Source organism: Onychostoma macrolepis, chromosome 07 (genome assembly GCF_012432095.1).
Source record: "Onychostoma macrolepis isolate SWU-2019 chromosome 07, ASM1243209v1, whole genome shotgun sequence".
NCBI classification, from domain to species: Eukaryota; Metazoa; Chordata; class Actinopteri; order Cypriniformes; family Cyprinidae; genus Onychostoma; species Onychostoma macrolepis.
Genome location: NC_081161.1, coordinates 23,589,095 through 23,605,501, shown reverse-complemented (window position 1 = coordinate 23,605,501; position 16,407 = coordinate 23,589,095). Strand labels below are relative to the sequence as shown.

At 36.5% G+C, this 16,407-nt stretch overlaps 1 protein-coding gene across 1 annotated transcript in view; it reads right to left on the bottom strand.

Moving 5' to 3' along the window:
• Positions 1-72: 72 nt before the first annotated feature.
• Positions 73-16,407, bottom strand: part of plxdc2b (plexin domain containing 2b) — a 64,049-nt gene continuing 47,714 nt past the window's right edge. The window contains exons 10-14 of the mRNA XM_058781221.1: positions 14,425-14,485; positions 9,626-9,779; positions 7,238-7,276; positions 4,114-4,274; positions 73-2,293 (exon numbers count right to left, since the gene is read on the bottom strand). Of these exons, the coding sequence (XP_058637204.1) occupies positions 2,174-2,293; positions 4,114-4,274; positions 7,238-7,276; positions 9,626-9,779; positions 14,425-14,485 (535 nt within the window). The 3' untranslated portion in view covers positions 73-2,173. The remainder of the gene's footprint in view (positions 2,294-4,113; positions 4,275-7,237; positions 7,277-9,625; positions 9,780-14,424; positions 14,486-16,407) is intronic.

The following is a 16,407-nucleotide window of genomic DNA, read 5'->3' as shown; positions in this document are numbered from 1 at the left end:
CATAATTTTCATTTTTGGTTGAACTATCCCTTTAAAAATCATACAGATAACGATTTGAGCAGCTGCACATTCATTTGGCCATATCATTTATTTTCACCTAACTGCTATAAATATTCATACATGTACCAACATAACATAGCCTTTAAGAGAAAACAGGATTCATTCTAAAGACCAGATGCATGAAAGGAAGTTGTCAGTTTAAACAACTTTATTATTTAATCAAATTGTATAATGTAATCAAATTGACAGTAGTAACACAAGAGTACACAGATTACAGCATTGTGTATTTCACTGTCTCTCAATGTGTGGCACAACATGAAGATTATGATTATCAAAAATTCAGGTCGCTAATATGTTTGTTTCCCCGAATTTTGAGACCAGGCATCACTGCTGAACAGAAAATTAACCTCATTCAACAAACATTGTTCGAGAATATTTCACACTGTTAAACATCCACTTCCACCTTACATTAGTGTGCACTCATACACATTCAGATAGATTCAATGTCACCCACATACACACACATTCAGGTTACATCTGCTGAAAATAATCAGGCCTTCCAGTGAAGAAAGTTAATAAAAATAGAATTTAGACCTTGGTTTTTGGTGAGACACCCTGTTATGAGGATAAAATTGGAGACAAATGTATCACCCTTGCATGCATGCTTAAACACCTCAGACATAAAAAAAATAAAGAAAAGAAAACAGAAAAGAAACTCTCAGGAACTGCCCTCAATGCATAAGTTTGCTGAAATTATCAAACAGAAAACAAAAATATCTACCATTGTCCATTTCATATGGAAATGTTTTACAATTGTTTTATATACATTTGTGTGTATATATATATATATATATATATATATATACTTGTGTGTGTGTGTGTGATGACAGTTCTTTGGTCACAATACTCGAAATGTCTTTTCAGGAGAAAGTAATATGTGCCACAATTAATTGCATTTTATAAGGATAAATATTGTAAACTTTCAAACTCAAAATCCATTATTAGTGAACACGATGGAAAATATTTAGAACATACTGAATGTTGATCATATAAGGTTGTAATATGCTGTATTACTCTTTCTGTAGAGTAATAAATCACATTCTTGAAGTCAAAATAAATTCATTTTTGCAGTTCTCAGTTCCACTGCTTGCAATCTATCAAACTCAGATGACCTGATAGCAATAGGAGAGCTCTACTATATCACTATATCGAATATTATAAAACAAATGAATGTCTCCGTCTGATTAAGGACTGACAGCTGTAAGTTGAAATCAGTATGAATCCTTGATTTCATCTATGACGTGTTTAAGGGATCATTGTGTACCATAATATTACAACAAAAACCACAATAAAAAAAATCTAAACAAAGACACACACACACACAGTCTCACAAGCGCCTGTCTTGTAAATATGCATTAGTAACATAAAATGAGAAAAAAATTTACTTGGGAAAAAAGCAATATATGTGCATTAAGTGGATATGTGCAAAAATGTCCTAAATGGTTGGATGAAAGAAATGTTAATCCATACTGTTGACATTTGTTCACAGAACATTTTCCAATTATATTCAAACAAGCAACTAAAATCATCCAACATTCTCCAAAACATCGGTTCAAATCAAAGAGATTAAGTCATAAAGGAATAGGAAAAAACATAAAAACCCTACAAAACCCTTTTGAATATATATATATATAAAGGTCTATATAAGATTTCCAACACATAAACTGAATGAATGTGCATTTCAGAGACTGTCAAGACAAGAAAAATCTCTCCGAGAGGCACATCAAATCAGAGGATCAAACAAAACTACATTCAGTTCAATGATGATTTTGAGGGTGAAAGGTCAAAACCTCATCCTGTACAATCAACAACAAAAGCTGTTCCCCACGCCATGTCAGGAACCGAGCAAAAGCTGCTGGGCCGTTATTCATCCAGCTGATTAACAAACGTTTCCTCTGAATGTGGATTGTTTTGTTTTTGAGTGTTGAAAGCCAGATCCAAGCATTTGTTTCCGGATGCCTCTTCCGTTCAATCACCACACCCTCACTGTTTCCAGTTTCATCAGTGTTTTGGAGGGTTGGTGGAACTTTATGATTAGAGATGTGTGGATTTGTAGCTAGACATCAAGAAGGTTGCTGGGCTGTGTGTGACTCAAGAAGTCAAAGGTCGAATCTCAGCACTGCTCTGATTCAATAAAGCCTTCTTTTTCTTGACCCATAGGCTCCACCTCTGCGTATGCTGGATGACCAGAACCTCGACGGAATTTCATCGCTGGCCATCGGCTGGGACGTCTCTGTAAATGTACGAGTTTGATATTAATAAATGATTTTGTTTTAAATGCACTCCCCATCAGAGACAAGACATACATGTTCTACTAGGTGGTTATAAATGTTTTTACATATACATTTTTGCTCAAGCCATCCAAAATTCATGTGTTAGAAATACTGATTTAAAGCAACTGTATGTACGTTTTTACCGTGAAGTATCAGTTTTAAAATCATTCAGATGGTACACTGACTTCTAATAAGGTGAATGGCTCATGTTACTTTCCTGGGAATATGTAAGTTTGGTGAGCAGGTATGAAATTCCATGAAAACAAATACAAATATACAGCTATCCACTGTAATCATGACACTGATGCATTCAAATCTGCAGTAAAACACAAAACTATTTAATTTGCAATTAAATCTCTGAACCCATTTTTTTTCCCTTAAAGGTGCTGAATGTAGGATTGACCTAGGTATTGCAATCCAAATTCAAAATATTGGAGAAGGTTTTTTTCACCTGGAACACCAACAGGAACTGACCCCTTTCGTTTGGCAACTTCCATGACTGAAATGAAATGCGCTGTGTTTTCCGTCAACTGGCAACCCAGGGTGCCGAAATACAATTGGGTAAACTGGCAGTGGGCGGGTTACACAGACCAAAACAGAGACAGAGCCTGCGTCCCAATGTGCATACTATACATCCTAAATTCTATGTGATATTAGTAATTGTCAATACTATTTAGGGCAGACAGGGTGGATAGTATGCACAGGGAGACATTCTGACACGGAACACACATTTTCATAGTTTTTCAGATAAACAAGTATGTTGGACTTGGCATGTTTCTTAAATATCTGCAAACATATTATGGTATTTGTATGCTTTAGTAGAGTCAAAAACTTACATAGGCTACAGTACTTTAATAAGAAATCGTTTGAATAAAATGAAAATTCTGTCATCACTTACTGGTGTTCCTAACCTTTTCAGAGTTTCTTGCTCTTGCAGAACAAAAAAATTATAATTTTAACTAAAGTTTATTGAGAGGCTTTTAAGCATCAAAAAGGATGCAACAACACAATAGAAGTGTTTTTCACATTGAATCAGTTGATTCGATTAACAGAAATACTCAGATATCAGTGTAGACAACCTTTTTATGGTGCTGTTTTTTACAACCTTTTTTTTAGCTTTAAAAAAAGTTAGTTCACCCAAAAATGAAAATTCTGTTATTAATTACTCACCCTCGTGTCGTTCCAAACCCATAAGACCTTCGCTCATCTTCAGAACACAAATTATTTTTGATGAAATCCGAGAGCTTTCTGACCCTCCATAGCAAGGGAACTACCACGGTCAAGGCCCAGAAAGGTAGTAAGGACATTGTTTAAATAGTCCTTGTAACATCAATGCTTCAACTTTAATTTTATGAAGCTACAAGAATACTTTTTGTGCGCAAAGAAAACAAAAAATAATGACTTTATTCACCAATTTCTTCTTCTCTCCGCCACCATTCACGAGAGTACCACAATGTCCCTAAACGTTTCTGGGCCTAGAATATTCCCTTGCTGTCTATGGAGGGTCAGAAAGCTTATGGATTTCATCAAAAATATCTTCATTTGTGTTCCGTAGATGAACGAAAGTCTTACAGGTTCGGAACAACACGAGGGTGAGTAATTAATAGCAGAATTTTCATTTTTGGACGAACTATCCCTTTAAAGCTTCAGTACCCATCCATTTTAAAAATACAGACAAGCAGATACTTCAGAAATTCCCCTTTTGTGTAAGAAGAATGTCCACAGAAGAATGAATGTAATACAGTTTTGGATTTCTTTATGTGCTAAACTATACTCTCACCTCGATGAAGAAGAGTCCTGCGGCAGAGCTCGGGTGGTGGTAGATGTAAACGGTCACCAGGACGATGGCCACCATCACGAGCAGAAGCAGCAGCATCCCAAGAATCAGCCCCATGTGCATGGGGTGAGTGCTGTTCTCTGCTGTGCTTTTTGCTGCAGCAGCTGTAACACACATTACACCCTATTTATAGTTCTGAACACTGATGTATTTCAGTTCACTTACACTGTCAGAATACATCAGTCTGTCTGTACACACATAACTGCACTGCTCGTAATGTAACAACCTCAGGAAAATGAATCACGAATCAACAATCTTTTTCATCAACAACTTTTTTCCCATCAACAATCTTATGTTTTCCTTAAAAATCTGGTTGGAATCCTGTAGTTCTACTTTTAAACAGAAGAGAGCACTGTTTTCACAATAATTTGGCTATTTCTGTCTGTATTAAGGTTTCTGAGGCTTGTGTATCTCTGTCCAACAGACAGATAAAAAGATTAATGATTGAAGAGAGACAAGGCTGTAAATCTTAATTTTGTATTGTGGACATTTCCAGCCGGCCCAGTGAGAAAAATTTACTGTGGTCTGCAGTTCTTGTGTTTTTGCACCACAGCCAGGCCCCTGTAAACACCTAAGACTGCTGAGCAGACTCAGCGGCAGCTTTTGAGACGACCAAATCAGTAGGAAGGAATACCTCAATTCTTTTTCTTACAATGACAGTTATGGATCTACAGATGTCAGTTGGATCTGCTTTATCAAAATGTTAAATATATAAACTTAAAATGCATATAGCATCTAAATGAACTGCTTCTGGCTCAAAAATATTTAATATACGCAAGTCAATTAACCTGACTCCATTAGGTTAAATGAAAGGTACAAAAAACTTTTCAACTATCCCAACTACATTGGACACCACTGACTTTCATTTTCAACACATTCTTTTGTGTTCCGACTCCACTTAATCTTTGATTTTATATCTCTGCGGCTCCATGATCAATGAAAACATCCATCTCTGCACATATCTTGACAGGGTGTCATTGATTTTCGTTTCTGATGGATTACTTTACACTACACTATCTTATTTAATTACAGCACCCAGGTGGCTCACATATGGCTCCTTACAGAACAATTATATTAGCATTTCATTCTGCAGGGGGTTTCTCTGCAGACGTGTACACATTCACACAACCATAGAGGCACAGTATTTGTTATCTGCTTATTGCAGTAATGGGCAGTGTCTGTCGAATCTAAAAAAACATATTGTTTTTACTGTTATATGTCAAGGACTGTACAACAACAAACAAACATAATCCTAAAACATATAAGTATAACATATTTCCTAAGAGCAGGTAATCATGTTTTAATCTGTAAGTCCAGAATAAAATGTTACTGCTATAATGCTGAATAACTGTAATGTTTTGTCAAAATGTTTGCTAATTTCTGTCCAGAAATATCTGAAAAATGAATGACTGTGAAACTAAAAATCCATTTTCTCTATCAAAAAAAGCTAAATAAAATGTGTTATACAGTTCTTTAGCCAAAAGGCGCCAAAATGATTGACAGACATTACAGGGCAGAACTAATCATGAGGCAGGGTTTCTGTTGTTAGTCATTACAGCCAAAAGTGCCCATGACCACTTAAGCATGGGAAGTCATTTATTTTCAATAAGAGGGAGACTGAAGCTTGGCAGCCAAAGACAGCCTGGCTTGACGACGGTCATACTGAAACAAAATACAGAAAACTGTGACTAGACAGTGTACTGTGAAACAATACTTCTGGGTTCCACAAATGTTTTGTTACTTACCAGCTATCACAATTTACCTGATGCCTTCAAATACCTTTCTAGATTTCTGTGGAATTTAATAATATTGTGGCATTTTTGTTTGGCGCCAGGAAAACTAATGGCGACATTTGGTTGAAAACGATCATTAATCAAACGCACTAGTTAAATTTGGCAGCACTAGTTAAATTAGAAGTTGGCTGCACCAGCTAAATTGGCACAGACCCCAAGTTACCTCATGAAAACATTTCTGAAAATCAAAACACATTTTTTGGGGTTTAGCATGAAGGTGCATGTTATTTTAATTCTATAACAGACACTGCAGAGTCTGGCTATTGTAGATTATAGAGGGAATGTTATGTCTGGTGTGCTGGAGAAGTCATGATGTCATGACAGACTGAAATATGTATACAGACAGCTGGCAACCGATCCAACAGGCATGTCCTCAATCAAATTTAAAAAATCATATTATTGTATCAAAATGGCTTTGCAAAATCAGGCTTGTATATTATTTCTGACAGGGTGTGAACTCAATACAGATGGTTAATTTGATGTGAAAAGCAGGAAAGCTTAGCAAGATTTGCCACCAGAAACAAATACAGGCAGATGGCCATCTTTTGAAAACAAAAATGTTTTATTCTGTGTTTGTATCATTATGGTGGAATTAGGGTTGTTTAGATTTTTACTTTTAATAGGTTTTCCTTTTAAATAATATAATGTTGTATTATATATATTCACCTTAAATTGTCCATTGCTATTACTCCTGCATCTCTTTCATTAGTTTAAGTCAGGAATTATAACATTCATATTATTCTGTGTAAGGTTAGACAGCGCTTTCTTCCTGCTACATGTTTTCATTGGCTGCATGTTCTGTTTTCTGCATTATTGATGAAATGTTGAAGCCCTGACTGCCGTTTCCGACTGGTAAAGAAATATTGAGCTTGCTCCAAATCAAAAACACATGACCTGGATCTTACTAACAGAATTCTGGGAATTCAGAGGGGGAAAGACGTAAGAGAGTGAGGGAAAGAGACAATATATATAAAGAAAGCAAAAAAGAGACTGCGTGAGATAAGCAGAGAGAGTAGAGGAAGAGTAGAAAAAGGCATGATTCAAAAATCTGCTGTTGTACAGGAAATGAACTGGCACAAAAAGCTGCTGCGTGGAAAAGATATTTAGTCAAAAATGTTGTACTTGCTGCCACATATATACACATGCATAACCACACACAAGTATGACCTTATTTGGGCATAAGAAGGAAAAGTTATTTATCATAAAAGTGAGATCAGAGTTATGTCTGATAGTTCACAGACACACCTTGCACTGCAGCAATGTTAAGATCTTACCTCCATTGTCTTTGAGATGTAGCGCAATCTTGGTGTCGTCTATAAAAATAGATGAGATAAGAAACAGAAGGAGGGAGAGAAAAAAGGGAGTAAATATTAAAGCTCAATTTTACATGTTGACAGTTTACAGTGAACTGTAACGTCATACACTCTGAAACACACCCACATCTCATCAACAGCTGTATATAGGTCGCACATGTGTGTGATGAGCACTTCAAAGAGATTTGAAAATATGTCTGTGATTGGAGAGCAAGTTTTGGATTTGTAAAGAATTTTTAATGAACAATCCACTCCAAGATTCTTGAATATGCTTTCTAGTGAGCTGAAGAGCTCCTGTCTGAGACAGACAGGTCAACATCTGCTACAGGCAATTCTGCTGAGAACTGAAACTGAAATGAATGAAGTAGCACAATAACAGCTGATGCTGCTGTAGTATCCACTGTAGCCAGTAGTGTTATAGCAAGATATCAGGTTTCTCATTTACAGCATGTTACATGCTTTCATTCACACACCTGAATTGCTGCCATATGTTACAATGGGGTTAGAGGTGGAGAGAGGAATGTGAAAGTTTGTTATTTCGAGATGACTGTAATAATAAAATTCACTCTGATAAAAATGTTAACATAAAATGTGCTTTGTGCTTATTTTATTTAAGTCAAACCTCACTGAATCATCTTGTACACATAAAGGCATGCCAACAAAACTACATTTAAGGGAGAATAACAATTTTCATGTTGTTTCAAACCTGTATGGTTTACTTTCTTCTGTGGAACATGAAATATTTTTGTCCATACAATGGAAGTCAATGGTCACCAAAGCTGTTTGGTTAACAACATTCTTCAAAATATCCAAAAATATCTTCAAAACATCTTTTGTGTTTAGAAGAAAGTCATAAAGGTGAGTGAATGATGACAGAATTATTATATTTGGCTGAACTGTGACAAATGCAGGTTTCAATTTTATAGTAAATGTACTTTAAATGTACATAAATGTCTTGATTGTTCAATATGGACCTGTCAGCATTTTAATTCTGTTGTCATAATAACAAGTTAATGAAACAACGGTAACACTTTATTTGAAGGTCTCTTAACTAGTTGCTTATTAGCATGCATATTACTAGAATATTAGCCATTAATTAGAAGTAATTAAGCACAAATTAATGCCTTATTCTACATGACCTTATTCTACATCCCTAATCCTACCCAATACCTAAACTTAACAATTACCTTACTAACTATTAATAAGCAGAAAATTAAGAATTTATTGAGGGAAAACTCGTAGTTAATAGTGAATAAGTGTTCCCTATTCTAAAGTCTTACCGAAACAACCAATCAGTAATGAAGGAGGGATGAAGGAAAGAGAGTGTAAACGAGAGATACATGCCTTTTCAATGACCTCATGAATCATTGCCTTATTGAGCACTCTGAGAAACTGTTAATGAAGAACAGATTGTTTGATGTAGTTAATCACTTTAAGTGGACTCCTGGCAACCCTGAGACTAACATACTTTTTGTAGCCAGACCTTTTCCTGCCTGTAAAAACAAAGAGCGGTGGTGCCACTGACTCAAATGAAGTCAGCAAGTATTCACAGCTAGCCTGCCTTTCGATTTAAAACATGACAGAAACAAACACTAACATCATCTTCTATACAGTATAAGGCTTCCTATATATAGCCCCTCCCAGAATGAAATCTCATTGGTCCATTCTCCCTGAAAGATTTCTCAAAAGAACTGCTGCAATAATATGCAAGTAATAATAAGCTAGACTAATAAGTAGGAAGACAATGAAATAAATTGAATTTCTTGTTCTGAAATTTGGGTACAACTACTGCTCCTCTAGATTTGAAATATTTATGAGTGTATTCATAATTCACAGACGAGATTTATAATTTATGCTGTGTTGTTTACTGTCTGATAATGTGTTTGCGCAAATCACAAAGAAAAACAGAGCAAAGCACACAACATGAGATTGAAGTGTAACAATAGTTGAGTGGTATATGGTGTATTTATTGTAAGTGTCAGTGTTTATTTAAGGAAGATTCTTGAATGGTGAGCATGATTATCTATTGAACCCCATTTATGAGCAAAACCCCTTCAGCTACATTCTGAATGTTCTTTAATACAGAACGTTTCTTCTCCAGAAATGGATTTTCCCCAGACTCATAAAGCACAAATAAGCCTTTCTTTTTCCGTGTTTATTGATTTATGTAGAATCCATTTGTGCCCTCTTAACATTATCCTGCTGCATTCTTACCAGGAGCAGTCACTTGTAACTAATGGTTTAGATCAATGACCCGTTGGTTTCCTGTCGTCAAATGATTGTAACATTAGTTTCATGTTCCATATTTCAACCTAAGTGGTATGCGTGTTCGTACAGGTATGACAGTACCTTCTGTTGGTATGCTGGTGGGCATGTGTGATGGAGCTTGGGTAGATTGACCCTCAGTAGTTCCTCTGTTTCTTGTGGTCTTCTTAGCAACTGATGCAGTGGTCAGCAGATTGAGGTTGGTAGTATTGATGATGTCACAGGTGTTATCCTTAGTCTGCAAATGAAAGACAGGTGAAGACATGTGATCTGAGATAAGGGATAGTTCACCCAAAAATGAGAGCTCTCTGACCCTCCCAGACAGCAACGTAATTAACACGATCAAGGACCAGAAGCGTAGCAAGGAGAAATAATCCATGTGACGTCAGGGGTTCAACTGTAATTTTACGAAGCTATGAAAATACTTTTTGTGCGCAACATGGAAAAGTTGTCTACGTTGTTCACGCTTTGATCTGAACGACAACAATGTTTCCGCAAAGTGCAGCTGACACAGAACAGCATACGTTGTTTACGTTCAGTGAAAACTCTCCAAAATGGCGCTAGGGTGATGCGGAGGAGATGAATTGTTGAATAAAGTCGTAATTTTTGTTTTCTTTGTGCACAAAAAGTATTCTTGTAGCTTCGTAAAATTACGGTTGAACCCCTGATGTCACATGGACTATTTTAACAATGTCCTTGCTACGTTTCTGGACGTTGATCGTGTTAATTACGTTGCTGTCTGGGAGGGCTGCTATTTCTTTAAGAGCCATCACTGCTGAACTGATCTGACACGCATCGTATTTTCTCTCAACTCTCTTCACCTTTTCTGACCCATTTCAGTCTCTACTAATGAACTGATGAGTTGAATCCGGTGTGTTAGATGAGGGAGACGGTGCTGGGCTTTTGAAGAGACATATTTTTAAATGTGACTCAAATAACATATGCATGCATAGTTTTGAGGCAGCTTTTTTCATTGTGCATTTCAATTAATCTCAATCAAACTGCAGTTGGGTTGTTTTGACTAGGTTAAAAACAAAAAAAAAAAAAAAAAACAGCTAACTAACACAATAAAACAACAAAAACATGATAACATAATAAAAAACATGATTTTTGAAAATAAAATAAAAAACCAGAGTTATCTGTTTTTGCAAATAAACTCTTCATATATATAGTGGGGCAAAAAAGTATTTAGTCAGCCACCAATTGTGCAAGTTCTCCCACTTAAAAAGATGAGAGAAGCCTGTAATTTTCATCATAGGTATACCTCAACTATGAGACAAAATGAGAAAAAAAAAATCCAGAAAATCACATTGTAGGATTTTTAAAGAATTTATTTGCAAATTATGGTGGAAAATAAGTATTTGGTCAATAACAAAATTTCATCTCAATACTTTGCTATATACCCTTTGTTGGCAATGACAAGAGGTCAAATGTTTTCTGTAAGTCTTCACAAGGTTTTCACACACTGTTGCTGGTATTTTGGCCCATTCCTCCATGCAGATCTCCTCTAGAGCAGTAATGTTTTGGGGATGTCGCTGGGCAACACGGACTTTCAACTCCCTCCAAAGATTTTCGATGGGGTTGAGATCTGGAGAGTGGCTAGGCCACTCCAGGACCTTGAAATGCTTCTTACGAAGCCACTCCTTCGTTCGGCGGTGTGTTTGGGATCATTGTCATGCTGAAAGACCCAGCCACGTTTCATCTTCAATGCCCTTGCTGATGGAAGGAGGTTTTCACTCAAAATCTCACGATACATGGCCCCATTCATTCTTTCGTTTACACGGATCAGTCGTCCTGGTCCCTTTGCAGAAAAACAGCCCCAAAGCATGATGTTTCCACCCCCGTGCTTCACAGTAGGTATGGTGTTCTATTTTGGTTTCATCTGACCGTATGGCATTCTCCCAATCCTCTTCTGGATCATCGAAATGCTCTCTAGCAAACTTCAGACGGGCCCGGACATGTACTGGCTTAAGCAGGGGGATACGTCTGGCACTGCAGGATTTGAGTCCCTGGTGGCGCAGTGTGTTACTGATGGTAGCCTTTGTTACTTTGGTCCCAGCTCTCTGCAGGTCATTCACTAGGTCCCCGTGTGGTTCTGGGATTTTGCTCACAGTTCTTGTGATCATTTTGACCCCACGGGTGAGATCTTGCGTGGAGCCCCAGATCGAGGGAGATTATCAGTGGTCTTGTATGTCTTCCATTTTCTAATAATTGCTCCCACAGTTGATTTCTTCACACCAAGCTGCTTACCTATTGCAGATTCAGTCTTCCCAGCCTGGTGCAGGTCTACAATTTTGTTTCTGGTGTCCTTTGACAGCTCTTTGGTCTTGGCCATGGTGGAGTTTGGAGTTGGACTGTTTGAGGTTGTGGACAGGTGTCTTTTATACTGATAACGAGTTCAAACAGATGCCATTAATACAGGTAACGAGTGGAGGACAGAGGAGCCTCTTAAAGAAGAAGTTACAGGTCTGTGAGAGCCAGAAATCTTGCTTGTTTGTAGGTGACCAAATACTTATTTTACCGAGGAATTTACCAATTAATTCTTTAAAAATCCTACAACGTGATTTTCTGGATTTTTTTTCTAATTTTGTCTCTCATAGTTGAGGTATACCTATGATGAAAATTACAGGCTTCTCTCATCTTTTTAAGTGGGAGAACTTGCACAATTGGTGGCTGACTAAATACTTTTTTGCCCCACTGTATATATTATATATATATATATATATATATATATATATATATATATACACACACATACACAAAAACATATATACATATATATATATATATATATACATACATACATATACATACATACAGGTGCTGGTCATATAATTAGAATATCATCAAAAAGTTATATTTCTTCTATTTCACTAATTCCATTCAAAAAGTGAAACTTGTATATTATATTCATTCATTACACACAGACTGATATATTTCAAATGTTTATTTCTTTTAATTTTGATGATTATAACTGACAACTAAGGAAAATCCCAAATTCAGTATCTCAGAAAATTAGAATATTACTTAAGACCAATACAAAGAAAGGATTTTTAGAAATCTTGGCCAACTGAAAAGTATGAACATGAAAAGTATGAGCATGTACAGCACTCAATACTTAGTTGGGGCTCCTTTTGCCTGAATTACTGCAGCAATGCGGCGTGGCATGGAGTCGATCAGTCTGTGGCACTGCTCAGGTGTTATGAGAGCCCAGGTTGCTCTGATAGTGGCCTTCAGCTCTTCTGCATTGTTGGGTCTGGCATGTCGCATCTTCCTCTTCACAATACCCCATAGATTTTCTATGGGGTTAAGGTCAGGTGAGTTTGCTGGCCAATTAAAAACAGGGATACCATGGTCCTTAAACCAGATACTGGTTGCTTTGGCACTGTGTGCAGGTGCCAAGTCCTGTTGGAAAATGAAATCTGCATCTCCATAAAGTTGGTCAGCAGCAGGAAGCATGAAGTGCTCTAAAACTTCCTGGTATACGGCTGCGTTGACCTTGGACCCCAGTGGACCAACACCAGCAGATGACATGGCACCCCAAACCATCACTGACTGTGGAAACTTTACACTGGACCTCAAGCAACGTAGATTGTGTGCCTCTCCTCTCTTCCTCCAGACTCTGGGACCCTGATTTCCAAAGGAAATGCTAAATTTACTTTCATCAGAGAACATAACTTTGGACCACTCAGCAGCAGTCCAGTCCTTTTTGTCTTTAGCCCAGGCTTCTGACGCTGTCTGTTGTTCAAGAGTGGCTTGACACAAGGAATGCGACAGCTGAAACCCATGTCTTGCATACGTCTGTGCGTAGTGGTTCTTGAAGCACTGACTCCAGCTGCAGTCCACTCTTTGTGAATCTCCCCCACATTTTTGAATGGGTTTTGTTTCACAATCCTCTCCAGGGTGCGGTTATCCCTATTGCTTGTACACTTTTTTTCTACCACATCTTTTCCTTCCCTTCGCCTCTCTATTAATGTGCTTGGACACAGAGCTCTGTGAACAGCCAGCCTCTTTTGCAATGACCTTTAGTGTCTTGCCCTCCTTGTGCAACGTGTCAATGGTCGTCTTTTGGACAACTGTCAAGTCAGCAGTCTTCTTGTGTAGCCTACAGAACTAGACTGAGAGACCATTTAAAGGCCTTTGCAGGTGTTTTGAGTTAATTAGCTGATTAGAGTGTGGCACCAGGTGTCTTCAATATTGAACCTTTTCACAATATTCTAATTTTCTGAGATACTGAATTTGGGATTTTCCTTAGTTGTCAGTTATAATCATCAAAATTAAAAGAAATAAACATTTGAAATATATCAGTCTGTGTGTAATGAATGAATATAATATACAAGTTTCACTTTTTGAATGGAATTAGTGAAATAGAAGAAATATAACTTTTTGATGATATTCTAATTATATGACCAGCACCATATATATATATATATATATATATATATATTACCCTGTAAATATGGCAATATTTTATTATCTAAAAACTAGGGCTGTCAGTTCAACATATTAATTTAGTGCAGTTAATAAAAAACAAAACAATATGCTAAACACACAATTCACTGCCCTTTACTCAAATTCCACAAGGGCAATAACAGCCAAAGATGCCAGTCTGTACATATAGTAAACCAACATTAATAAAACATCTTGTGCAAACAAAGAAAGAAAGAAAGAGAAAGAAAGAAAAAAAAAGTTTAGTCAAAAACCTAAAATACATTGTCATACATGTTACTAATTGCTAATGGCCCTGTACAAGGTGGAAAGAAAAAGATAAAAAGGGAGAGAGAGAGAGAGAGCATAGCATATCCTTTTTTGCTCTGGAAACTGCAGATGAGTTTGTCTATCGAAGGCACAGAGATTTAGGATAAAAACCTCTGGGCACACACCTCATCTGGGCAACTGCTATCTACCCAGTCCTGCCGATGGCGATCAAATCCACTGGAACATCTGTCAATAAAAATTATAGCAGTCATTAGTATTTTAAAGACAGCCAATAAACACACAAACTTGATTTCCATCTTTTATAGATTGCTGACCAGTGCAGAAAAATCCTCTTCTGAGAAACACTGCAAGTGTGTGTTCCATGAAGAAAAAAAAAAAAAAAAAAAAAAAAGTCTTATGGGTTTAAAAACAACAAAAGGGCGAGTAAATCATGAAATTAATTTTCTTTTACGAGTCTTCCAAGAAACTTCCATTAAGAATGCTCTGTTCACTGTGGTCCAGAACAGGAAATTCAAAACGGTGAAATATACAGAGGACTGTCTACAGCAGTATATCACTAATAGATGCTGGCTTATAGAGTCAGGACTAGGCAGTATAGCTAGTATTTCTTTTCCTCCACCCCTGCTTTTTTTTTTCTTTCTTGCATGCAGAATGGAGCACAATGGCCTCGGCTGCTTGGCATTCCTGATGTCTGCTGAGATAGTCACCCTTACTCCATATCCTTCAGCAGCTCCCCATTCTCCATTCACCTTTTCCAGATATATTATCTGATATATTTTACTACAGTTCACCATACACACATCTCCCTCCATGTTTCTCTCTGATATTCTGGAGACAGAAGAGAAGACACACATTTTCTGCCCAGTCCCTGTTGTTTTTATGTGTATGCGTGTTTGTGTGAGATTTTTATTTTGCTTGTCACAGCCCGTTACATTTAAACAAAAATCAAAAGGATGCCATTCCTTTTTGTGATTGAAAAACAAATCTTTTTATACGAGAGTTGATATAAATGGACAAAACTATTAAATAAACATGGGAGAAATACTTTCATTTATGCAATAAGTTAATATAAACCGACAGTCTTATGGAAATAGTTTTTCTTAGATCAGCATTTTTTCAATGTGCTTTCTTTCTTTTGTTCCTTTTTTTCTTGTAATAGCGTGTGTGAGCATCAGCATCAGCAAACACAAGACACTGCTCTATACACATGATGTGCTCTTGGGAAAGAAGCACCTTGACCAGTGGTGGCAGGGGCACTATAGTGTGCGTCAGACTGTCTAAATGAAAGCTTTGGATTAGAGATTTCATGACCCACAGACAGGAAGAGCTCTGCTAAGAGCAGCTACTGACTGGAACTCATACACAAACACACACACACACACACACACAAGCCTCTATAGGCCAACGATTTGCCACAGAATACAGCTTTGTGAGGCATTTCATTTCTACTGCATAATTTTGTTGCTCTTTTGTAGTAGCAGCAATTTTGTAATAGTTTATTTTTTCTTTATTACCCTCACATGTATTTATTTAGCTACACTTTTCTCCAAAGCAATTTGTTAATGAATACTACAAAAAATAAATAAATAAATAATAATAATAATAATGCTGGTGAGTAAGAGTGCACAGTATATTAGTATCATATCAGATACAACAATCTATTAATATATTTATATTAGACATTTCATTTTATATGCTCATTTCCCCTATTTTTATATTACGATTACCACTGCATTCATCTAATGCGCAAATATGCCTTTTATATTGTTTTTAATTAATTTATCCGATAAAGTAATATTTAAAATATAGTTATTTCATACTTAGTATAGTTCAAATCTATTAACATATTTACTGTCATATTGCTTGAGACTTACTGACATAAAAATGATTAAACTTTATTTGGAGTACTATGCACAATGCACATTTCTTAATATTAAGCTTAAAATGTGTTTTAATGTAACTATTGTTGAGGATTGTATGATCTTTGAATAATATCGGTCTTTAAATGCCAGACAGAAGTACCTGAAGTATACTTGCAATAGTTCCACTTCAGTACAATCAAATATATTTCAGTATATCTTTAGCTGGACTTCAGCACGACTTCCACAAAATTAAAGTGCATTAAGTACAAAATTAGTTGTTCCAAT